Source organism: Dermacentor albipictus, chromosome 1, assembly GCF_038994185.2.
Source record: "Dermacentor albipictus isolate Rhodes 1998 colony chromosome 1, USDA_Dalb.pri_finalv2, whole genome shotgun sequence".
In the NCBI taxonomy this organism is placed as follows: domain Eukaryota; kingdom Metazoa; phylum Arthropoda; class Arachnida; order Ixodida; family Ixodidae; genus Dermacentor; species Dermacentor albipictus.
In genome coordinates, this window is record NC_091821.1 from 159,523,607 (window position 1) to 159,549,833 (window position 26,227).

A 26,227-nucleotide genomic window follows, 5' to 3' on the forward strand; every position below is an offset into this window, starting at 1 on the left:
TTCCTATTCGAAAATTTTAATATTTGCACTAATTAGTTAGTTTGCTATTACAATACATAGTTATCATAATTACTTTTGTAATTAAGTTAGAAGCGCAAAAAGATTTCTGTTTCTTTTTTTTCCTCCATAAGTTCATTACTAAAATAGAACGTCAACAATTCGTTCCAATTTTCCGTCATCTGGAACTGTGTTTGTGCATTACTGGGTTACATTTCACATTTACATTAGTCAATGTTTTATTGCTTGTACAGGTTATTGTAATTATTCTAGGTCTTTTTTTAGATCATGCATAATTTTAAAAATCGCCTGTGACAGATCCTTTGCTCCTTTGATCAGGAGGAGGCTTTCAATATTATTTGCCACAGTTACCTTTTCTGGGTTTTGGATGAGGCTGGTTTTAGTAATGGCTTTTGGCGAATGGTTCAAGCTTTGTATTTTCAGCCTGCTTTTGCTGTTCTCATACAGGATCACGTCTCAGAGGCTTTCATTGTGGACCGTGTGTGGCAGGGGGATCCTCTCTCGCCTGCTCTCTATGTACTCGCTTTCAAACTGCTTCTGCAGTGGCTGTCCAGTGACAGTACAATTGGCAGGTTCCTACTTCCACCATGTTCCCCTCCAGCTGCACTCTTTGCTTAAGCAGATGACCTGTGCATTGTTGCCCCGGACGAGGGTCAGAAAGGGTCTACTGGCTGTGTCACACAGCAGGTGCTCAAGTCACCCAAGGATAAGGGAGGAATTGGAATTCCCGACCCGGGCATCGTGGCTACTGCACTACACGTGAAGTGGACCCACATAGCTCCTAACTTAGATATGCTCCTCATTTGAAGCTTTACTTCCTTTTTTGTTTACACTCTGTCTGTTTTCGCAAAGCACATTCTCTCACTGTGTGCCTCTTTCAGAATACCCTTCCACTTTTTATGCAGCGGCTGGCAACTTTCTCGTATGCCTCCGCGAGGTGCACCCCAACGTCAGTGTAGTTTTTACACTGATTCAGGAATTAGTTGATATACTAACCCCAAGTCTCCCTCTGTATTGCCCCAGGTATAATTTATCCTTCTATAGACCAAGCTGGAAACTAACTACAGCGAGCTTTCTGGACACTACGCAAGCTACGTTCATGTACTGCGTAGAGTGTGGCTGTCTGCCTGTTTACTACAGACACTTCACAGCCATTCCGACTCGTTGGGTGTGCTTTTTTTGTGGTAGTCATAAGCGTTCAATTCACATTCTTAATTTTTTTCAGTGGTTGCTTTCAACAGCTTTCCTTCAATTGATAGCTAGTCTCTTTGGTCTTCCAGGTGTTTCTTGCCAAACAGTCCGTTTCTTGCACCCGTTGCCTCAACAGGTGATCAACCAGTTCATGCTCGTCCTTGTCGAGTGCTCATACCAAGTTTGGTTAGCATGCTGCAATGCAGATTTCAGGGGACAGGCGCCGCCGGGCCTCCATGAAGTGCTTGCAGAAGCATTGAAGGAGTTCTGGTTCCATCTCATCTGGGTGCGGCATCGCTTAGGCGAGAAGTTTCTCGAAGTGTGGGCTCGCCCTGCTGTCATTTTCAGTGAGTCTGGAGAAAAGCTTTCCATCACGCTATAATGCATACATTTAAGGCTGCTCGACTTGGCTGTGTGTGCCAGCCGATCCACTTGTTTTCATTCATTTTTGTGGAACCCAGAACCAGGACCGGTAATGGCACACCCGACTGCAGTCATGTTGGGGCTGAGATGGCTTCTGCGGTCTTTATGGTTGTTTGCCCTGGCCTTTTTTGTGTTAATGCAATCCGAGCATCTGTTGGGCTCATGTCCCTCACGGTCGACGTGGCTGTTTGTGTGTTGAGCACAGACACTTGGTTAGTACTGCTCTACAGTGGTCCCCTTGTCCGGGAAGAACCAAAGCCCCACGCCCAGTCTACTCATGTAGTGCGAGGATGCCGGGGTCAATGTGTAGAATGATGCTAAAGGGGGGGGGGGGCTCTGGCTCGCGGTGCCTATGGGTGCCAATTCCTCCATCTGACAACAGCACGCCGATGCATGCGATAACAGCAGACGGCCGGAAGCTACCACTGTATGTTATCGTCGGAAGAAAACTATACCAAAGGGAAAGTTCCCAACAGGCATACATGTGAGAGTCTGGGAATAGGGTAGGATGTCAGGTAATTTAATTGCTGATTGGGCGCGAACTGTCTGGCGATAATGGCCTGGTGCCATACTTCTCCCGTCCCTCCTCATGCTTGACCGTTTTCGTGGCTACCTAGAACAATGTGTATGCCGGACATTACAGGAGCTGCGCTCTGAGATCGCAATCATTCCAGGTGGATTCACTTCATTGCTGCAGCTCTTGGATGTGTGTGTGAATAAAACTTTTAAGGATAATGTGCGATGCTTGCGCACGGACTGGATGAGCCAGGGAGGGCACACGCTGATGCCTACCGGCAAGGTTGAGAGACCGTCTGTCGAACTGGTTTGTTCCTGGGTTTTGTATGCATGGCGCTCGCTTCCATCTCGCTTGATCGCAACAAGCTTCAAAAAGAGTAGCATTGCAAATGAGCTGGACAGCAGTGAACTCGAGCTGTGTTGGTACCGTGGTGTAGAAACGGCCAACGACCTGGACAGCAAGTCCAGCCATTCCCATGCTGAGTCAAGTGCAGTAGAAAAAACTGTCGCTGTTTGCAAATAGTGGGCATGTGTTTTTTACTGCCAGGGTAAGTTGTCTAATGCATTTTAAATCATTGCCATCTTACTTTTCAATTTTCGCTGTTTTAGAAAAGTTCCCATAAAATTTGCCCTGCATTATAAATGCACCCCATAACTTAGCTTCAGTTATTCACGGGAAAAAAAAATGTGCATTCATTACACGAGTATATACGGTAGGCTCAAAAGCAGTTATTAATTTCGGCGTTTCTTGTCTGTAATTTCAAGCATGCAGTCGATGCCTGCGCCAAAGGTTGTCGGAGACTTGTCATTCCATTGTTAGCCAGCACATCATGAAGGCACTCTGTTCTCCATATTTCCTTTCTCCATATTTTCCATTATATAAATCTCAAGACACTCAGGCACAGCACTAATGCTGCCTGTCTTGGAGGCTTGGTCGCATGATAACAAGTGAGGGCTCCAAAATTCCAAGTTTATCGCTTAAATTCAAAGCATCCAATTTGTCACTGGTGACTGCTTTTCCGATTTTATCAGGTTAATCTGAAAATGCAAGGACCTACTTACGGGCCAATGCAGTCATAAGATTGACGCAGTATGCGTGGGCGCTGCACTAGGCTGACCTAGTGCAGCATTGTTTCTACACTTTCATAGCAAACTAGAAGAGAATGTCTTTGTACTCTCATTTAGATTGTTTTTGTTTCTCTCAGAAATTATGCAGAAATGGTGGAACGACGCCTCAAGAACCTTGGCATGCAGGTGGACCTTTTATTCTTGAAAGATGAAGCTCTCCTTAGCCGAGCTCTTGAAGATTTGACCCAGCGAGGCACATTGTTTGCTGTTGTGGTGACAGATCAACATGAAGTGCATGGAAGCGTCACGGTCAATATTCTTTATGGAGTTCCTCAAGGTGAGTAAGCACCAGTATCAGTAGAAACCCACTTTTATGCTATTTCAGTCATGTTCACTGCAAATTTTGTTTGTTGCAGCACTCAGGTAACAGATGGATGTCTCACTTTGCATTTGACTATTTTGAATTTAAAGCTCAATCTGCCTTTTGCTATAATGTGGAATAAATTATATTTCGTTCACTTGAAACTCTTTTCCTACCGTGGCGAAAATGTCCGTTTTATGTAGGTTACACTAGATTCTTTTTTTCTGAAGAAACTTATGCGCTGAAAGTTTTATTCAATATAAGAAAGCAATGCAGAATGGATCCACTTTTCAGGCATACAACTTTTATTAACAAGGTCCGCAATGTTTCAGAGTGCGCATGCTGCTTCCGTAGACGGCCATTCTCGCTTTCAACTCTGATGCGCAGGCGCATGCTTTCGGAGCCAGTTCAGAAATCGCCGCCAAGCAGAAAAAAAATCAAACTCTATGAGAAGCGTAAGCTCTATTTTACGTCGGATGGCACAGTGTGTCTGTGAGTGCCATGGAAGGTTTCAAAAACTGAGTTTGAAACCATCGTTAGTGGGCTAAGTATACCCAATGGGTGTGGTATGGAAACAGCTAAGCATTTTTTTTTCTGGTTCTGCAAAAAAAAAAAAAAATTGTTCTTTTACATGAATCTTCAAAACATTCAGAACATTGTGAATAAGTTATGTTCTCATTAGAGTGCACTTTTTTAATAGTCTCAGGTAGATCTGACTTTCCCATGTGCAGCTTATTGTATTTGCAATATCACATTAAAATTTTTTCTTCCGTCCTGCAACTTTTTAGTCCACTTTTTCGTCCTTACTCGGTGTTGGTTTCGTTTGTCTGCCTGCAACATTGTGACAGTAATGCACTTTGCAAGTTTTTATTTTCATTGCATTAGTCTTCTGTGCGTGTTTTTACCTTTCATGAGCATGTGCGTCAACCTTTTTCGTTTCTGCTCTTTATTTCACATGACCTTGAGAATGTTGTCTTGCTCCAAATTCATTAGAGGTATGAGAGAAAGCGGACAGGAGGTTCTCTTCTCACAATCCTTTAGGCTCTCGCAATTTTTCTGTGCTTGCCATTCTACCACCACGATAGTGATGGTTGAATTTCATCTAAAGTTATGTAAGGTTGCCTTGACAAAATGCTGAGAGTTCTCTCTTATGTGAGAGGCCCTAGAACTTGTTCAGATGAAGGTTCTGAACACGGCAAGCAGTTTTAAGGTAATGTCTTCACAGTATTATCCAGGATGAACTTTCGTAAATTAAACAGATGTTGGATGGACTAAAATTTTAACTCTTATTCTGCCCCATGCCTTTCCCTGAGTACCGTATTTACTCGATTCTAACATGCCCTTCATTGTAATGCGCACCCGTTTTCTATTACCTAAAAAAAAAGTATTTTGCTGTACCGCGCACCTTGCTATTTCGTACAAAATACAACTTTCCCTCAACTGGAAAAACAGATTTACTCCGAGTGCACTAAAGTTGCGACAAATAAAAAGTCGAAGCATCGATTCTGATAGCAAATTGGGAGACAGCTATGCGAAAAGTAAGGATAGTACTTTTATCGGCCATATAAACTTTAAACATTGTCTTACTAACTAAATTAACATGCATGGTGTCATGCGCGCGCAAGGAAACATGAACACGTCTCACTCAGTGACAGTGGAAACTTTTTATCAGAATGCTGGAGTGAGGAGGTGCGGTAGCAGAAGCGAGCGAATTGACCTTTGTGCGGCCTGTCGCTTCAGCGTGAACTAAGTGACGAGAACACAGCGCATTGTGCCTGGATGTGTAGACTGTCTCCATCGCAGATCGCTTTCAAGGTAGGGGCCCCGCAACCGTGCCTACGCAGCAGCCACCGGCGTAGAACGCCTCTCCTGTTTGTGCCAGTCCCGCATGCGAGTTTCGGGAACTCCGAATGCCCGTGATGCTGCCCGATTTCCACCCATCTCCACACACGTGATCACTTTCCTTTTAATTGTGGCGTCGTGATGAACACTCGACGTGTCTTCGCAGTCAGCACTTCCATGCTGATAGAGAAAATGCAGAAAACGGGAAGACGGGTGGTGAACTAACGTAAGCATACTTGGAGAAAGCATTTGTACATAGAGAAAGCTACGGCAGCTAGGCTCGAAGCGCTTATGAGGTGGCCATTTTGAAGTGCTGATAGTGATATGGTAATACAGATTCAGCGTCCTACTCCATTCTAATGCGCACAAAATTTTTGGACCCGTTTCATTGGGAAAAAAGTGTCCGTTTGTTTCAAGTAAATGCGGTACTTATTACCAGTCCAGTATGCACGTGTAGCCTTTTTGCATACTTTTGGGAGATCGAGAGTGCATCAGTTTTATACCCAGCAATGTACAGTAGACCCTTGGCATAATGAACACGGATATAAAAAATTATTGGGTGTTACAGGAGAGATTAAAAGTTTGTTTGGTGATGCTTTATTTCACTGAGTATTCTTGGTGCTACAGTTGCTGACAAATAATTTGGACATGACAGGGACCGCCGAAAAGTCAAAATATAAGTGGGAGTCCAAGGTGTCGGATTCATCAGAAAAAAAGTGACTTTATACCACAAGTGGCCAGTAAAAGTGTGCTGTATTCTCGAATAGACACTTCCGGAGGTAATTTCCCTTTAACCCTTTCGCTGTCACGGATGTACCGGTACGTCTTCGCGCTACCCCCCCACAGTGTCACTGACGTACCGGTACGTTCTCTATTGTGCGTTCAAAATTTCGCGTCTCATCGCAAAGCTCATCTCATCGCAGTACGTGACTGGCCACGCCATCTGTTGACTTTTTCTATAAGTTCGTAATTTTCGCCCCGACCTGTGTCAGTACATGTATTGAAGAGTACGGTGCGACTGCCACTCACCCCTTTCTCTTTGCTGAGTGGCGCGGTGGCTCCGCGTTCACTGTATCATGCATTGAGCTCGTGTGGTTATGGTTCAAGGGTTGTTCTGTCATCTCCGCTGGTTTGAAGGTTTTTATTTTTCTTCTGTTGGTTTGTCTGCTACGGCGCGTCAAGTTGCGGGGCACACGCCGTTGCCTCTCTGAAAAGTGCGACTCGATTGCTGCTTTCGCTCTCTCGCCGCACCCTCGCTTCCGACTTGCAGCAGTAAACCTAAAGCCCTTCGAACTTTGTTTTAGCCTTTTTCCACCTTCCTCTGTTTTCTTAATCTCGCAACATCCGACTTCTCTCCGTTGTGCGGGCGACTGAAAGCGCATCCTCCCTGCGCGCGGTTACTTTCGGATGGCTGAGCACGCGGGACCTTCGTCTGCTCATTGGAGCGGTGGCTCAATTCGGATTCAGAATACGAGCTGAGCTCGGATTCTGACTCGGACAGAGTCTCATGCGAGGAAGAGATGAGTTCCACATCGTCAAATTCGGATGTTGAACAGATGGTGTAGTCAGGCTGCTGATGACGATGATGTTTACTAACAGCTGCAGAACACTGAAATGTGCATATTGCATTGACTATGTTATTTGTATACCAATCATAATCAAAAATAAATTGCTATGTTCATTCCCTGTTATGCTCGTTCCCTGAAACCAAGCCGACACTGGGGGTCCATCACGGTCAGAAATGCCTGACAGTGAAAGTGTTAACGAGATTTTATGTGACAGATCGGTGTCTACAAGTGACATTTTTTGCACAGTGCCAAGCTTATCGTCCGAGAATACAGCCCAAGTTTGTAAATGTATTTCTGCGTGCGCATACATTTGCTTACGATCTGGTCAATCTCCACCATTGTGATACTGTTGCCATAAATAGAGGCAAGAATGTTCAATGCATGCACTGAATTTTTATTCCCTGGCAACATAAGAGATGTCCACAGCACTGCGATAGCTGAGTTATCACATCATTTAAAAAAAAAAATTTCTTTTTCACCATAGTCTTTGTTAGACGCTTCCCTCACTTAAAGGAGTACTGACACAGAAATTTTTTTATCTTGTTTTTTTTTTTCTGCTGCAATATGGAGCTAATGACTAACTAATCATGGCCCAAAACATCATTTCCTTCAGAGCGCGACAGGTACCGTATTTACTCGATTGCAACACGCCCTCGATTGTAACACGCTCCCGTTTTCCATGACCAAAAAAAGGTGGGAAAAAAGAAACAAAAATATGCTCTGAATTGTAACGCGCACCCATTTGCCATGACCTTAAAAAAAAAAAAGGTCCTTTACAGTACCGCACACGTCATTATTTCATACAGAAATACAACTTTCTCTCAATTTAAAAAAGAACAAGGATTTACTCGCAATCCACTAAAGTTACGATAAATAAACAGAGTCGCAGTTTGACTCGAAAGTCGAAGCATCGATTACGATATCAAATTAGTAGACAGCTATACAAAAAGTAAGGGCAGTAGTTTTATCAGCCGTATAAACTTTGAAACATTCACTTACTCGCTAAGTTAACATGCATGGGGTCACGCGCACGAGGAAACATGAACACGTCTCACTCAATGACTGCGGAAACTCTTCAAAAGCTGGTGTGAGGAAGTGCGGTAGCAGGCGTGAGGGAATTTACCTTTGTGCGGCCTCTTGCTTCGACGCAAACTAAGCAACGAGAACAGAGTGCAGTGTGCCTAGATGCGTAGACTCTTGTCTCCGCCGCAGATCGCTTTCAAGATAGGGGGCGCGCGGGCGTGCCGTACGTAGCAGCCGCCGGTGTAGAAAGCCTCCTGTTTGCGCCAGTCATGCACGCAAGTTTTGGGAGCACCGAATGCCCGTGATGTGGCCCGATTTCTGTCAGTCTCCGCACATGTGATAGCTTTCCTTTAAATAGTGGCATCGTGATGAAGTCGGCATATCTTTGCAGTCGGCCCTTTCATGCTGATAGAGCAAACACAGAAAACAAGAAGACGGACGACGCACTAACCTAAGCCGAAGGAAGCATTGCCCAAGCACACGTACTGCAGCACATGGAGGAAGCTATGGCACCTTGGCTCAAAGCGTGTTGGAGGCGGCCATTTTGAAATGCCAATGGCGATATCGTAATGCAGATTTAGGGCCATACTCGATTCTAACGTGCATGGAATTTTTGGACCAGTTTTATTGGGAAAAAAGTGCGTGTTAGGTTCGAGTGAATACGGTAATTATCTGGAGTCTTGTTTGTTGCGACCAGTCCAAGTTTCGGTTTCAGAGAGCAACGAGATGGGCCAAAGAAGGAATGTAAACACAGCTGGCCACGTGATCACACAAAACTGACGTGTGCACGCCGGCATGTGAGCTTCATGTTGCTAGTTCATCTGCTACGCCTGCACATGCTTTACGATGTCCCCGTCATCATCGTGGTCCTCGTTTTCATCCTCCAGCGGTTACTATTTCCTGCAAGCTGGAGTCGCCGCCGTATTAGACGTGCCCAACAACTTTTGATTGGATCCACTACAAAGCAGCGGCTCTGATAGTGAGACCAGCGACAGCTATCAATACGTGTGCACACTGCTACAAGTAGTACGAACCATTCGTCGAGGGCGCTTTGGGAATGAAGCATATTCCAGAGCAGGACACAAGGCGGAGTAAAAGTTAGCACAGCACCCAACTTAGGGCTACGTAGTCTTGGTGAACAATCATCGGACTGCTCTAAGCTCGGCGGGTTTTGTTTATACCAGGCACACTCGAAATCAAACGAGCCAATCTGGTTGCTCTTCAACAGGGTCCATTCTAAGCGTCCAGAGGCACGCACAAATTCTGACCACTTCTGCCACTCATCGACACCTATGGCAGCGAACGAGCAAGCCAGGCTAGCTGGCGATCGCCGAGAAACGGTATAGGCCTAGCTCGCTGGCTGTTGGACTTGAGGCCGATAGCCGTTGCAATCCGTCCGCAGCTCGTAATAAAGCACCTATATTCATCAACACAATCAATGTCTGCACATTTATGTTGCTCATAAGTGACAATACAATTAGTTTTTCCGACGTCGTTGGTAGCGATGAGAAAACACGTTAGCTAGGCGAGCCGCTTTGCAGAGACGATTGCAGCGGTGGCTATGCTGACGGCTTGCGAGTCAAGATCACGCCAACGATTTGCTATTTCTGGCAATGTTTTTTAACCTGCACACTTTCGAAGTCACTTTACTACAGTCAAACCTCGATATATCGAACACGGATATATCGAATTATTGCGTATATCGAACACTTTCTATATCACGTGGAAAATCGCATGCATTTTTAATTTTTTATTTCGAACGGGGCCGGATGTAAAATGTATATATCGAACTCCGACGCCCCAGACCAAGTGCGCTCTGTTGACAGGAGGCGAGCTTTCCCGCAACACTCTCGAAGATAGCGGCGGCGCGATGGGCTTTCCAGACTGCTGCGTACGACAGCTCCCACATTGGTTGCGCCGAGGGCGCCATTTGAACGTAGTGGCGTACACGTGCGGCGGCTTGGAGCTAGCCACGGCCGGTCTGGGCCGGTCTCGAGGGCAGCGCGCGCTCCCCGGCTGTGAGCCAGCCCGGCCGCCTCAATCACGCGCCGCCCGCGCCCTTGCCGTGCGCGCGTGATCGTGGCGGCCGTGGAGCCAGTTGGAGCGCTTTGTCGGTGCTGAGTCACGCAGCATGTGCATTGAGGACTTCGTTGGCGGTGACGACAGCACCGGAACAGTGGCGGAGTTAACAGATGTGGAGATCGCGGCAGAAGTGACTGCTGAGCGGCCAAACGAAGACGCTGCCGAGGCTGATCCAGCAAGCGCTGATCTTGCCCCGCTCCCGACTGCAACTGAGGCTGTAGCTGCTTTGGCCGTTGTACGCCGCTACTGCGGTGCAATAGAAGGCACTGGACCGTCTCTTGTGGACCGTTCGGACTATGTGGAGGACGCCGTGGTCAAGCACGCGGTTGCCAATATGAAGCAGGCTACGCTGCTTCAGTACTTTCAGCGAACGAAATAAATACTTTGTTTGAAGCTTGATGTGAGTATCTATTGCGCCACGATTGGTTCATTGATTGATTTGTGCTAGTTTTTGACGCGTTTTCTACGTGATTTTATATATCGAATTCTGGCTATATCGAACTATTTTGCGATCACCGCGCTGTTCGATATATCGAGGTTGGACTGTATAAGTTATTTCGTGTCAGAAACAAATTTTAGCTGATTTTCATGCTGCCGTCGGCAGTGGGGGGAGGGGGACACTGGGGCTATTGGAGCAGGGAGAAACTTGCTTGCAGGGCCACCCCGACGGCAGTGCAAACTCGTGATGTAGTGTTTTTTCGGGTTTTTATAACTCTTCTTCGATGTCTGTGTCCCGAGGTGCTGCGTTTTGCGGTTGGCTGTGCACACATGCTTCAAAAGTGATTTTAAATGTGTTCTAAGCTATATTCGGCGTTCATATTTTGCAGACGATCTGTGTGTGCCCACATAAATCGATCTCACTTGTTAACTCAACTTCGAAATTTTGTGTTAGTACTCCATCAAGTTTAAGGTATGGTACAGTACAATCCAAAAAGGCCAGTTTTCTGCTCCGAAGCTGGTACAAAATGCTGGTCTGGCTGCTCCTAAACTGCTCCGAAATGACATTTATTGTGCTCCAAAAATTGCTTCAAATCCTAAACTGGCTAGACCACCACTGCATGTGGCCTGGTGACGGGCCCTTTAAACGCCGCCCTTGTCGATGCATACATCTTAAATCGAATTGGCAACCCTTGAAACAGCTTGAAGAAGTCACAGTGGCATTGTTGTTATTTGACGTATGAATGAATTAATCCTCGAGGTGCAGAACCAACACTGGCAAAACCTGCATTAAGCCTGTTTCACATGGTTTGATTTTCGTCGCATCCAACCAAAATTGCAGTCGTTGTGTCGACCCCCCCCCCCCTCCTTTGGCTGCAACCGACCAGTTGATCGCAGCATTGCACCGTCACAGTGATTACTGTGGTTTTCTGTCGAAATTGCGCCAAGAATTATTTCGCGGTTTGTTTGGTAAATGGCGTCCCTCTCAACATGTGCCATGCGCAGAGGTGTGGATTGCCGAATCTGGTACATGCCGAAGGGAGAATAAAGAACTTGTCCCACCAATTGCATTCTCCCATTTCTATGCGTTGTTGACACATTATATAGCAAATGAAGTGCATTTTCACATTTGCTTTGTATGCTGTATACAGTGTAGTCCAAATATAACGATATCAAAATGAACGAAAAATTCGATCATTATAACCGATCATCGCTATATCTGGACTGCTGTTTTAAAAATGAAAAAAAAAAACTGCCAAACATACGTTCGTAACTTCGAAACCAAAGTTTCCACTTATGATAAAGAGTTTACGTAGAAAGAAGGCTGTGAAAAATGAGATGTTTATTTATACCTCTAAACAGCGTGTCAAGTGTTAGGCGCACTGAAGTAGTCGGAAATCTGCACTTGCTTTTGCGGAAGTTTCAAGTTCACAACTGAGGTGTGCATCTTGTCCAGCTTCAGCGTGAGCAGTCGCGGCTATAATTTAGCGTGCATGAAATCAATGAGTGACTCTATCAACGACAGCGCACTCTGCATCAACGTTGGGGTTGGTTTTAAAGATGGGCCACTGTCAACCTCGTCGCCTCCGTCGCACAACGCTGCCGTCTGTCGCGACAACGATCACACTGTTGGAGATTCTTCACAGAACAATGCAGCGCTTTCTGCACTCAGAAACTCCTTCATCGAAGCACCGCCCATTTTATCACCAGTTGCAACATGCTCCCACCGTTTGGCATTGTCGGCGGCTGCCACCGTGTTATTTTCACACATGGGGGTTTCCCCCTAGCGCACAAAGCCCGCCATTTTCATTCATCGGCACGGTCACAGGTTCTAGCCTTCATGATCGTGGCGCTCGCGATTTTCAGAATCATTTATCATTTACTGCGCCAGTCTTGCAAAATTTGGAGCTTCGTCCCAAGCGACACAGCTTTGCGCTTTGTCGGCGCACTTCTGCTTTCATGGCGCATTTCCATGCTCCCTGAGGAAGAGATGGAGAGTGTAGAAAAGGAGCACAGACGCGATTCGCCTCTCACTTTTTATTTTATTTTATTTATTTTATTTTTTTTTTTCTTATGGACACTCGCCGGCGACGCAGATGCGAAGCAGCTGGCGCCATCTTTTGGCACGCCATGCCAACTTGGGACGCTCTGATTCTGTGCGCTGGCGGAATGTGCTGCACAGTAATGGCAGCAGATACGAACTCGCGTAGGCAAACTTTTTGCCCCGTCTCGGTTAAGAGGAACTTAGCAAAGCAAATTCCACGATTATTCTGCATGGAAAACGCCACCCAAAAGGCAGAATTTTGATCGTTATATCCAATATGCGGTGAATAACGTATTGTCATATATGCTTTTTTTTTTTTTTTCTCGTAGCCCTAATATATAAATTGATACTCCGAAGTCAACTCATCGTTATAACCAACCGATATATCGTTATATGTGGTAACGTTATAAGTGGGCTGCACTGTACACACCTTTGCAAGTTGCTAATACTATGAGGTGTTTGATCCCCATGAGATGACATGGCCTTTTGGGGTCATCACAATTTTCTTTTGTTGAGTAGCATGCTGCTTAAGACGAGGAACGATCAGCAAGAAAATTTGTGGTAAAGCAGTCAAGTTGAAGTGTAACTTTTTGAAAGACGGAAAATTCAAGGTGAGAGTTGGACGTACATTTGGCATAGTACGACATACATACAAGCCTACTACAAGAAGTACTATAGTCATTGGAGTGCTACACTTTATGGGAAAGCTATCTAGTGCAGAAATCGAGAATGATTCAACAAGCTCTTAACAACATTGCATACTTTCTTAGCATGTTTGGCATCCAGCTTTCTGATTAGTCGGCTTGCATCTACGTTAGAAATAAGATGACTCAAGAACTACCCTAGATTGCATGTTGTGTTTCACATAGCCGGACAAATATACGCGCAAGTCAGTACTATCTCCAAATCCTCAGCTAGTGTAAGACCAAGACAGTGTAGCCAGCACATGGGTGAAACAATTATGCCATGCCTGGACACAAATTGTACAGCTGGTGAAAAGAATAATCTCAAAATCATGGGGGTTGGATGAGTGGATACCATGGAAAATTGCAAATGCTGTACTTGTGTCCATAGTGTTGTACGGTATGAATTACAAGCAGCGCACAAAAAAGACAACTCATCCAACACAGGCATACAAGTACAGTGAAACCTCGTTAAACCGTAGTTGGCCGGAGCTCGGAAAAGGTACGTACTAAACGGTAGTACTGCTTAACCGAAATAGCGTGAGATCGCCCACTTACCTGTCAAAAACGGAACTCGGAGAGAATGCAATGAAAGGGCAAAAAACTTACACTATTTATTCATTTCGGGCGACAAAAGTCGGTGATTTTTGTTTGATGGCGCGGCGGCCTGGCAGCGACGACAGCCGCCTCAAATTCACTTAAGCCGCGAGCCAGCTTTTCCACCAGCCCCCTCTTCTCGGCAAACACCCGCAGGAGGCTGACATAACGTGCAGCTTCTGCCACTGTCGGGCCTGGATCGCCCGTGCTGTCGCTGTCGCTGTCGTCCTCATCGCTGCTGTCACGCGACACTTCGGCTACAGCGGCAACTATAGCTTCGTCGGACATGTCCGGAGAAGTCTGAACATCGCTATCGATGTCCCTGAAGTCGGTGAAAGAAATGCCCTGGGTAACACCGTGCCGCTCCAGCACTTCGGCGAGCAGTGTTTCGCATGCGTCGTCGACGGCGTCAGAAGACTGGTCGACGGCGTCAGAACACTGGTCGACGGTGTCGCTAGCATCCTCGGCGTCACCCGCACACACCGTGAAGCCAGCGCGCTTAAAGCAGGTCTGCACAGTCGCCGATTCAACATGGCGCCACGAGTATTCGAGCAGGTGAATTGCGCCCAGCAGATCAATTGAAAAAATCTTGCCACACTCAAAGGCCAGAAGAATTCTGCGCAGCAAATTCTTCCTGTAAAGCTGTTTCACAGCCCGAATGACACCTTGATCCAAGGGTTGTGCAATGGCTGTGGTGTTAGGAGGCAGAAACACCAATTTCACAGCCGCAAGGTTATCAAGCGCGACATGCGCCGAGGCATTATCCAAGATGACAACAACTTTTCTGTTTTTCGCCGCGAAACGGCGGTCGATGAGGCGCATGTACTCTTCAAAGAGTTTCGACGTCATCCACGCTTTCGTGTTGCTGCGGTAGACAACTCCGGAGGGCAGTCGGGCGCCTTTAAAACATCTCGGCTTGGCCGACTTCCCAATCACGAGAAGTGGAAGTTTTTCGGTTGCCGACATGTTTACACCGAACGCAACCGAAATCCGGTCCTTGGCATGCTTGCCGCCGGTGCACGTCTCACCTTTAAACGCAAGCGTTCTGTTTGGCAGCAGCTTGAAGAATAGCGCCGACTCATCTAGATTGAAGATATCGTCGGGCGCGTAGTCGGTCAGGATGTGCCTCAGCTGACCACTTTGCCAGTGTTCTGCCCCATCCACGTCGCCAGCGGCACCTTCTCCTGAAACGACTCTTGTGTTGACGCCGTGCCTCGCCTTGAACCTCGCCAGCCAGCCATTGCTGCATACAAAGTCATCGTGGTTCAGCTGCGAAGCGAAAACCAGGGCCTTCTCCACAAGTAGGGGTCCGCTGACAGGCAAGTTCTTCGACCGCGCTGCTTTCAACCAGTTCACCAGCGCCTCCTCCACGTCAGGAAAAGTTGAACCTCGTATACGACATCTTTTCGCAGTCGCAGCAGCACTGCCGAACAACTTTTCCTTTGCATTCCATATGCCACACACGGTAGTTAGAGGTAAATCCCCTCGGATGGGAGATGGATGAATGCTTCACCCTTCCAAGCGCCCTCTGCGTTTGCGCTTGGAGGCCGTTCGGATCTCTGAGGCTTGTAGTTGTTCTGCCGGGCCGCCCGACGGGGACGATGTATCGCCGTGATCGCGCGACGAAAAGTGAAAACACTACTTTTTAACCGATACGTACGCGACAAGCTGGTACGGTTTATGCGGATACAAAATGCATTATGTTCAATGGCCGCTGAGTCGGGGATTTCACTTTACTACTTTTAAAACGGAACTACTGTTTAAGCGGGTACGGCTTAACGAGGTTTTACTGTACTGACAGGTCTTTTCAACTTAACAAAGCTTGAAGACCTCTACGAGAAAGAGCAAATGAACATGCACCTAGACAGAGTCGACTACTTCTCCCTTCAGAAACACATCCTCAGGAGCACCTCAACTCGAAACACAATGTGCAATCAGGAGCAGTATACATACATAATTTCTCCAGAAGCTGATGCTGAGAACGGGTAGTGTTGGTATCTCGTTACGCTGTCACAACAAATCCGCTGCAGCCGACTTCCGAATACTGCATATACGGTGAGGATAGCTATATGGGTTGTTGATAGGTCACTGTCTAATTTGCTGTAGAGCTGGCAGAACGACGCTGATATTGAAGGCACGAGACAGCACACAATGCTAAATAACTAGCTGCAAACTGTTTTTTACGTATGCTATGCCTTTTCGCACTGAAATACAGAAACCGCTGTTGTGCAGTCCAAAGCAAATTTAAACTTCAAAATGTTTAAGTGACAAAACACACATATTATTTGCTCCCAATAAATGTTGAATTCCAATGGCGGAGTCGGAGCAAGTATTTCTGCTCGTTTCGGAGCAAGTTTGTTCCAATGGCAGAGTGAGGGCGGGAGTAAGGTGTTCTAGTGAGAGAGTCGGGGGGGATTCAGAGCGGGAGTCGCTCCGTGGAGCAGAAAAAGCTGCTCCGCCAAAATCGGTGGAGTGGGCCAGAACTCTGCCTGACGTATTTACTTTACCACGTTTTTCTGCTGGGAGGCGCCACCGGTCACGACTCGCGAGGAAGCAAAAGCTGCTGCACGCTTGGCGAGATATCCATTCCGCACTTTTAAATAAACAACAGGTGAACGGCGCTGAAGAGACAAGTAACAGGTGCGGCGGTGCTGGGAGCAAACAGCGGAAGGAAATGACAACACGCAAGGTATCCTGGGTAACTCGGTGATAGAACTTCCGCTTCCGCCTTGCTCCGGCGGCGCAGGTTATGTTCCACTCGCAAATCTGGAGGGGTTGCTCTGCGCCAGAGTCGAGTGCTCGCTCGCGGAGTCCGTCGGCTGCTCCGACTCCGCCATTGGAATTCAACAAAAGATAGGTCAAGAATATTATAATGTATGCGTTTTCAGGTCAAGAATATTATAATGTATGCATTTTCTTCATTACAATAAAATAATTATGTGGCATGTGCCACAAAACCTTGCAGGACGCAACCCTGTGCATCACACCATTTACATTGTTGAAGTCACAGTAATGTGAAATGGGCCCACTAAAAATTGCACTGCGATGCGTGCAACTGGACTGATTTTCGTTGTTCCAGTTGCAGCACGTGACTCAGCCTTTACATTACAGTGTTACAATGGATTTACTGGCTATGGTTTCGATACTGTTGGTGTTGGATCAACTAGGCTTCCTTGGTTTCTGTTTAGGACACACCGGCAACATGGCAAACAACCATGCTGCAGTTATGCCGGCAACGTGTCGTAGCCAAAATAAGCTATTTCTGATTGACTTGGTTGTCACATTAGCGTATTTACTCGCATAATGATAGCATTTCCTTATTTAAAAAAAAAATTGACGCAAATTTAGGGGTGCGATCATTATGCGGGTTAACTTTCTCACGAAACCTTTTTTTTTTTCCCCCCCCATCTCGCGTTTGCTGCGGGAAGACAGCACATCAACAAATAGGTGGCTGCTGCTGTAACTGCAGGGCACACACACAAAAAAGGCGTCTGGCGGAGCAAGTCGAACTCGCCGAACGAGATTTTTTTTTCTTTTTTTTTTTTTCGTGAATACATTATGCGCATTGAAACAGTTTCTTCCATATCAGTAAGGAGTAATATTGTTACTATCGGCAAGTTTGCGACAATAACGTAGCCGTGACCACTTTGTGGGGACATAAACAGAGATGGGTGCACTTAACTGCCAGTGACGAAAACCCATGGTGGACACGTTGCAGGAACTGCGGCATTTGCCTTCGCTACTGTCTTAATATGGCAAGCTTCCACTATGGGTGGGCGAATATCTTAGCTGTGTTACAAGCGTCGGCGTACGAATAGGGTACACTTCTAACGTTTCAGTGTAAGCATGGCTACTATCGTTGCCACTCGTAATTTGTTGCGTGCCCACGAGTGCAGACAAGAAGAATCGAAAAGCACCTTTTTTGTTGTTGTTGACCACAACCATTATAAAGCCTACAAACAATAAAGCCAAGGCAAGTTTGGTTGTAGATTTTTTTTTTTTTTCATGCAAGTGCAGAAAGTTATGAATGAAATGGGGCATCTGCTTAAGGTTGTTCGGTGCGTGCAGACTGCTTGGTATGTCTTCAAGAGTCATTCACGTAGCATTCGACAGCATTCTACAGATGGTAAGCACGATCATCATTAGCTAGACTTGGCACCAACATATCGCTGTGGCAAGTTTGGGGTACGATCATTACGTGGGAAAGGAAGAAAAAAATTGAATTTTGACGACAAAATTCACGGGTGCGATGATTACGCAAGTGCGATCATTATGCAAGTAAATACAGTAGTTTGTATTCAGGAATGTGGAGTCCTAGTAATCGAAGGGTTCCCTGTGATGTGTCTGAAATTTCGGTCATCCTTAAACATTATTTTTATGGGGCCAGTGGCGGTCCCACGAAGCAGTCCAAATAATCGAGAATGTCCAAATTATCCATTGTTGATTGTATAACGAAATAAAAAGTGCAAGGTCTTAGACAATACTGGTATAGAAAACTGAAATATTTATAATGGACTAGGCATGTGCAACACTGTGATCCCCGTTAGCTCTGAGCTGTAAAAAAACAGCAAAATAATTTCGACAAACTTTCAAGATAAGTGAAATCGCGATAATGGAAGCCCACTGGCTATGCATAGACTGCATGGGAGCCTTTCCAAAATGCCACCAGTAATATTCTGTCACTTTCATGTGCATCAGCATTCGGCACCTCGGTGGCTATGGGCAATGGCGTTCCTGGCACTGTGCCAAAAGAGCGGCTTGGCACAGAGTCAAGACGCTTGATCCTAATGCAGTAAAGCCAGTCATCCAAGCATGACCAGTTACACACATTTGAAAAGTTGATGCTGCTACTTTTTGCATCATAATTCCAGACAATTTCACTTCGAACTGAACTGCTGAAGAGTAAAATCTACATCCCTTTAGCAGACGCCCGTGACTGATGTGGCATATACGCATTGCATATCCATGAAGTGAGTGTCCTTATCAAGCTGGGGTCTAACTGAAACACTGTGGGCTTGCTCTTTAAGGACAGCTTGGGGTGAGACCGCCTGCTCAAAAGTGCCCGTCATCTTTGCTCAACGCCACAATTGTTACGCTGTGACCTCTTGATGCATCACCGACAGCGTCCTAAATGAGAAGGGAAATACTTCACTGCTCCAGCTTGACGCCACAACAAAGTAGCTGCAAGCAGCCTAGCAAGTGTGTGGAAGTGGTCCTATAAAGAAGGGGAAAAGATGAGCAGGAAGCATGCCGCGGTGTCTGGCTCGGCTACCGAGCTTTCGCCAGATGAAAAATAAATGCACATTGTTTTCGAAGTTGAGATCTCAAAATATCGGAGTCCGGCAGAAAAACTTTTTTTTTTTTGAGATAAGTGTTGAAGCACACGTGTTGACACCACTGCCAGAAAATAATTTTGTCCGAACCAATATTTCGTGAAGCAGAGTTCAAGTTAACAAGGATTTACTGTAAGCAGTATGCACTGGGTATCTCAGGTGCACCCTGGCAATCACTGCTGCTCACCGAAGGCACCCTCATGTGACTACTGGCTATGACTTGGTTTGATGATCTAGCTCTCATTGATAACAGCTTCAGGTTTTTTGGGTCGTGTTAAGCACTTCGTAATTTTGCACCCCGAGACGGCAGTAATGCACGTGGGCAAAGTTTGCAGGTTCGCAATAGCGACACTTCTTTTTTCCATTATTACTTGTTTCATGCCGGCCAGACGACGAGTGAAATTGTGCGAACGATTGCTATATAAGAAGGCACTTTTAAATTTTTTCCCCCCCGCAATGAAATTACCGATACTCCAATTTTTATATTAGCTGTGGAAATTTTGGATGTCACAAAGTGTGCCGCTTGATTTATAATATATATGGCGGTCTGCGCACACAACGCTGCAAACTGCTTCAACTTCCTCTATCCTGCTTTTTTTATCTGTTTTTCTTGCACAAATAGCTCAGCTATACAATCACAGGCCAGCTCACCAGTTTTGGGCCACGTGCACCCAACACAAAAGTTGCTTGACATTGTAATCAAGCCCAAACACCTGGATGAACAATTCTGTGCTGTCCAGCAGGCTCGCGACGTGGCCGTGAGGCTTGGCCTTCCGGTCCCGACGTGGGAGTGGCCCGCTTAGTGGTTAATTATCACTACTTGCAAGACCAAATAAAGTTTTCCATCCATCTATCCGAGAATAGTTCAATGACCATGCTGATGTGCTACGAATGGCCTGCTCGAATGGCCATCATCCTCGAGCTTTGATAGGACACTACTATTTTTCCGGAACTCAAAAGTTTCAGCTCGTTATACGGGGACTTTACTGATCAAGTCCGTTAGTTTTTGGGCAGCACACGCCACCACGTGTGCCACCTTTGTCTTGAGATAACCGTGCCATGTTTTTCATGAAGGCCACAGTAAGACATATTCATTCTAGCAAAATAACTTTGTTCAGTGCTGTTTGCCGAGTCCCAGTTCTTACCATCGCATGTGCAGCACGAATCTTCATAACAAAGGGACTGACCAATTTGTTGCAGTTCACATGCGGCATACTCCATGCAGAATCAATATTGCCACAATTCTTGCAAGTGACAAGAGGCTTCACAGCAAAGCTACATTATTACTCCTCTTTGTCAAAAGCCACGCTGCCGCTATATACCTTGCACTTTAAGCACGAAAGTACTTTATGTACTCTCAACAAAGTGTCTCCATCTTTGCTCGCCTGGCCACCCCGTCATCTGCGCACATGAACGTGTCCGATTTGCGTTTACAATTTCCAGCAAGATGTTGAAGTTTTTCTGCTTTCCTCTGCTGTTGCCGCAGTTCTGCTGGCTGCACCATCGTCATGTCGTGCCGAACGTGTCTTGCGAGCACTGTAAGCTGGCGAACGCGAACCATTTAGGCCTTTTCACTCTCACCAGGCGTGGTGCATTTTGCGTTGCTTGAAATTGCCAGCTAGTAATCATTGCTGTCTTCGGCAGTTTCAAAGCGCTTTTTGAAGTTATAGCGTGCTTGTTTTCTCTTCCTGCCAAACTTGTTCGGTGTTGCGAACTTTCAATAAGAAACACGTTAGCAGCTCTCGTAATGGCATTGGGCACTTCACTTCCTGTGTGCGTCCGCAGACCAAAGCAGAAGCTGCCTGCTGCCTTTTTCAGTCGCAGGACACTTTTAGTAATGCGTACTGAATGGGTGAATCGGCTTGCACATGGGGCGGTAAAATGAAGAAAAGTGGCTCTTTTGATTGCGACCAAGATGGCCGCAGTAACATACACATCATTCAGCAGCAGTGCGGTACAAAACTAGCGCCTTTTTTTTGCACTTTTCTCAGTTAAAATATAGCTCGCAGTGCTGATATAAATTGATATTGTGACCAAAATTGTGACCAAAAAAAAAAATAATAATCTCTCTCTCTCTCAAAAACTTGTGTCCCCCCTCAACTGAGTGCAGCACTGATTAATAGCTCATAAACAAATTTTTAGGCGTGCTGGCACCTTGAAAAAACAGCGAAATTCCCCATCGAACTTGGTTTCTTCAGGTTGTCTGATAATTCGGACATGGCCCCATCCATGTCCGAAGGATCGATCGGTGTGTGTATGTACCAAACCAGCTTTTAGATCTGGCTTCCTGCCCCACATCGCCCCATTGTGTGTTCTGATAGGTCACCTGAAAGTTTCATTCTGGGACTGTATGGTCTGTTCTTGATGGCACTGCAAATATCTCCATCGGCCTTTCTACTGAAATTGCTGTTATGTAGTTGCCATTTTGTGTTGCTTTTGTTCTGTATGCATTGCATCTATGGCATAGAGAAAATGCTGGGAAATCTCACTTTTCTAATTCAGATACAGTGTGTAATGTGCAAAGTGTGCAATGTGCTAAACAATGTACATTTCCTCTAGACGTTTATCACATCTGCGAAGAGCAGTTTGTATGAACCCTCCTGTCCTTTGTTCATGCGAATGTTGATGTTGAAGGAGGAATAACAAGATGCACCATCAGGCAAACCAGACTTTGAGGCCTTGCCAGGCATGCTGACTATATTTTGTCTCATGCTTTCATAATACACTTTTTGGACATAATAAGAAGCCTCAGTCTCCTGTCGCAGTACAAGCACCGATAATTCTAATAATTATACTGACAGGCCTTCAGAGCTATTTTGGACGTGCCTGTAGCAGTTTGAGCCTTTGGAGGCAGTGCTTCGAAAGGGTGGTTTGGTATAGATAAAAAAGTTACGGTGTTGCGCCGAATCGACTGGTATCTATTACCAGAGGCCACACAACACATTGGAAGCCGAGAAGCGGCTTCTCAAAGGAGACGAGTGTGCGGGATGGTACAAACATTGTTTTCCACCGCCATCACGATTTTTGCAACACACCGTACGCAGGCATCTCATTTTCACGCTGTTCATAGATGCATGGTCTCTTCTTGAATTTCTATCATTGTTATTGGGCATAATACACATTGTGTCTAGTACGGTGCCTGATAGCGCAAATTGTTCATTTGTAATTTTATGTCTGTCTTGCGCCCAGGCGCATCTTTATTTTTGTTAGCCTATAAAACTTTATTTAAATAAATTGTTTAGTTCCTAGCCTGCCCAAATAAAAATGCTTGCAACGTACCGTGCATGGTATACAGTCTGTGGAAAGGCAAGCCTAATTGGTTGCTGTTGGCTTTGTGTCTTGCTTCACTGTTGAGCAGCACTTACCGATTGCACAGTAATAACAAGCTTCGCCAAATCGCTAAAGATTACTGCTGTACTACTCCAAGTCTTCCGAAAAGACTGAATTTTTCTGCTCCAAAACTTCTCCAATGGTGTGGCTGCTTCTAAACTGCTCCAGAACATTTTTTCCTCTTTTTTTTCCCCAAAACCTATGAACAAGGTTCTTCTGTATTAGTGTTCTCATTTGTGTTTCTTGCAATGTGCTTACTCACATCGTGTGCACATCGCTTCACTGAAATACCTAAAATTCCAATCTTGAATAGTGTTTATGCTAAATACAATGTGAATGCATTCTGCCAGAAAATACGAATGCTGTGAAGTGCATTCATGAAGTGCATTCATCTTATGGAAAGCTAGTTTCATAACTTTGCACGATTTGGCCCTCAGCTCCAACGGAGGTATAATTCAACCTCGGGGTTGAGTCTTGCGTAACATACTTCAACTCCTCATAAAAAGAAAAATAGCTTTTATTTTTGTTTAGTTGAATCAATTGTCTTTACTTGTATAGTAACCCTCCTTACTTAATGCCTTCAGATTGGCTTGTAAGGCATTGTGTACCACTATGTGAAACAGTGAGCAGTGAACGACACTGAAGAGTCTGTGAGTGCCAAACATTTTTCATTCTTATTTGAAGGGGGTGTTCAAAGCGAGGATCCACAGTGCCTTGCATTTTACACCTCCAATGTATTCGTCTCTACCTGACGATTGGGGAGTTGAGTGGAAGCCGCACGTGCCTTCCAACACCATGCCGATGCAGGCATGACACTGACGTGTAACCGTCAAGGTGCGCCGAAAACGGAGGAGGAGGGAAGCCGTTCTCTCTACTTTCCCTTCCAAGACTTTAGGCGCTTTGTGGCGTGCGATCCCCTTCGCCGTGACCGTCAGCAGTAGAGCAACCGAACGGTGTGCACTAGAAGTTTATCAAGCACGATAAGCATCAACACGAGAGCGAGAGTGAAGCTTGTAGTCACTTGGGGCACTCTCAAAGCGAGTGTGCGGCACGAAATAACAGCGTGGCGTAGCGGCCCCGCAACTTCTCCTGCGCCTGGAGCCGTGGTCTCTCCACTTTTGCTCATGACTGTACGTGTGTACAGTTTCTATCTGCTTCACTAGCAAAAGCCAACAAGCTGCTTGTACAATTTGGAGTAGGGGTTACTCATCAGATGAAAGTTGCTCTTTGTCGTTGGGAAGAAAAAAGCATTTGAGAGCAGGAAAGCGTAACATGATCATATTGAATAGGACTCAGGGCTGAGACTTAGGTGAAAATTGAAGTTTTGTTTGTCCACCTGATTCAACACCCTTATGCATGCCATCAGTGAATTCAGTGAACTATAGTGATCTTGGCCGTAAAGACTGCAATGGGCTGTTGCATGTGGGCTGTCGAGATTTTGACTTGTACCTAATGCCTTTTGTGGCCAGGTCTTTATCACGAGAGTTCATTAAGCAATGCAATCTTTATTATGAGTCTTTAATGCACTTGATATGTTTTTCTGATATAATTTTGTGTCAGTCCAGGGTAACATCTATAGACAATGCGACTGGTCTGCAGCAACTTGAGGTCCACTTCTTTTTTTGTCCTCATGTTGATTTTGTATCACATTAATCTCTGCATTATCACACCACCTCTTCAAGTACCGAGAACATGGGCAGATAGCAAAATTATGCTTTGTGCAAACATGTTAGGAGGAAGCTTTAGCTCGGGCCAAACTCTGACACGGCTGATTCAAATGCATGTAAAACGCAAAAACGTTTTTATGAGATAGCCCCTGGACCGATTTTAATAAACTTTGTTGCATTTGAAAGAGAAAGTTAAATTCTAGCGACTGTTGGTAACGGACTTTCGATTTAGGGCTTGAATTTTCTTAAAAATATTTTCACAATATTGACCGTGTGAAAAAAATAGAAGCATGAAGTTTATAAATTCATAGCTCTGCATAAAGAAATGATATTGCGGTTCTTTTAACGGCATCCATTAGATCATTCAAAGCGGACAAATTCTACATGTCATTTTACATCACGTGAATTTGTTATGTTGGTTACAAGGGTTCTGCAAAAGTTGTATTTCCCTATTACTAAATTTTTTTATATTCATATGTAACATGTCAATTTTGTCTGCTTTAGATGTATTATTAGATACAATTCACAGAATTGTATTATCATTTTTCATTGTTGAGTTGTAAACGTGATAGTTTCGTTTTTTGAATATTTTCGATTTTTGCCAATGTTAATAAAAAATTGACGACCTAACTCAAAAAATCGAAACCAACTGTCACTAGATTTAAAGTTTTTTTTTTTTATGCAACAAACCTCGTCAAATTTGGTGCAGTGGTTGCCGAGAAAAATGAATTTTCCTTTTACATGTATTTAGATAGGAGCCCCCGAGCTAAAGCTTCCTCTTAAGTTTGTTACATGAAGTACGTTTCTGTGGTGTACCATTTCTCCCTGAAACTTTAGTATCTTCTTTGTTTCATATTTATTCCGTTGTTTAGCATTCACATGAAGACAGCTTTCTTTACGTGGCAGAATTGTCCCAGCTAACTTCAACCAGGAGAAACCTTCAACTAGTAGAAAGTGTCCCAGCTAACTTCAACCAAGATTAAAAGGCAGAAGAGTTCTAGAGAAATCCTACCAACTGCATATTAGTGATAGTCGTGTGTACTTGCAACCAGTACTTTTTTTATCACTAAATATTAATTGTATTTATTTGGTCAACTTTTTTCATAGCCAGTGACATTGCAGCAGAAAAAAGAAGTCTGTCTTCTTTAGTTGCTGTGGACAAAATACACTTTCTTGCGGGATCTCGTTAAAACCGCCCAGCCGCAACACAAAACCTTGCAAGAAATTATTTCCGTTCTGGGTGACCATTACTGCTCCAAGCCATCTGCTGTTGTTCAGCGTTTTAGGTTCAATACGCACATTCGTGCGGAGGGAGAGTCTGTCAGTAACTTTGTGGCGTCACTCAAAAGTCTCTCGGAATATTGGAACTTTGGAACTGAGCTTGGCAATATGTTGAGGGACCGTATCACGTGCTGCGTCGGCACAGCCGTGTAGACAAATGTACGAAGACGCCATGAAAACTCCACTTGCCATGGCAGCTGCGAAGAAAAATTCTGGAGAGATAGCTAGTTCCCACAGAAGTTCGCTACCTACACATAAAATTGTGGCATCAAAGAGGTGTGTCTCATGCTACCGCTGCGGAACACCTCGCGACCGAGTGCAAGCACACTGCCCGAGTGTGCAACTCTGAGAGAAAACACACTTCATCGCAGAAAGCCAAGTCTACAAAACTACACAGCTTCGCACCTCTAACTGGTAAAACATCAAGTGCAACATATCAAGTCAACACTGTTGACAACGCATTTGCTGATGTGTTTAACATGTGGCCAGTTGATACCGTCATGCCTTCTCCGCCCTTCACCCTGACCGTCAGCGTTTGTAGCAAGCCCGCTCTGTATGGAGCTGGATGCCGGTGTGAGCGTTTCTGTTATTGCAAAAAAACCTCTTCAGGAGCTACTACCATCGGTGACTGTCATGCCATGGGATGTAGTCCTACAAAGCTTCTTAGGCGAGCTCACAAGTTGAAGGCAAAGCAGATGTTGCAGTACAGTTCCGAGGCAGAAAAGCTGTCCTACCTTTATTCCTGACTGGGGAATGTTCAGC

The 26,227-nt window shown here is 45.3% G+C and overlaps 1 protein-coding gene across 3 annotated transcripts in view; it reads left to right on the forward strand.

Moving 5' to 3' along the window:
* Nucleotides 1–26,227, forward strand: part of Neos (nuclear receptor coactivator protein neosin) — a 126,679-nt gene that overhangs the window by 85,778 nt on the left and 14,674 nt on the right. For all 3 annotated transcript variants that reach the window (XM_065443198.1, XM_065443189.2, XM_065443210.1), the window contains one exon: nt 3,354–3,553. In XM_065443198.1, the coding sequence (XP_065299270.1) occupies nt 3,354–3,553 (200 nt within the window). The remainder of the gene's footprint in view (nt 1–3,353; nt 3,554–26,227) is intronic.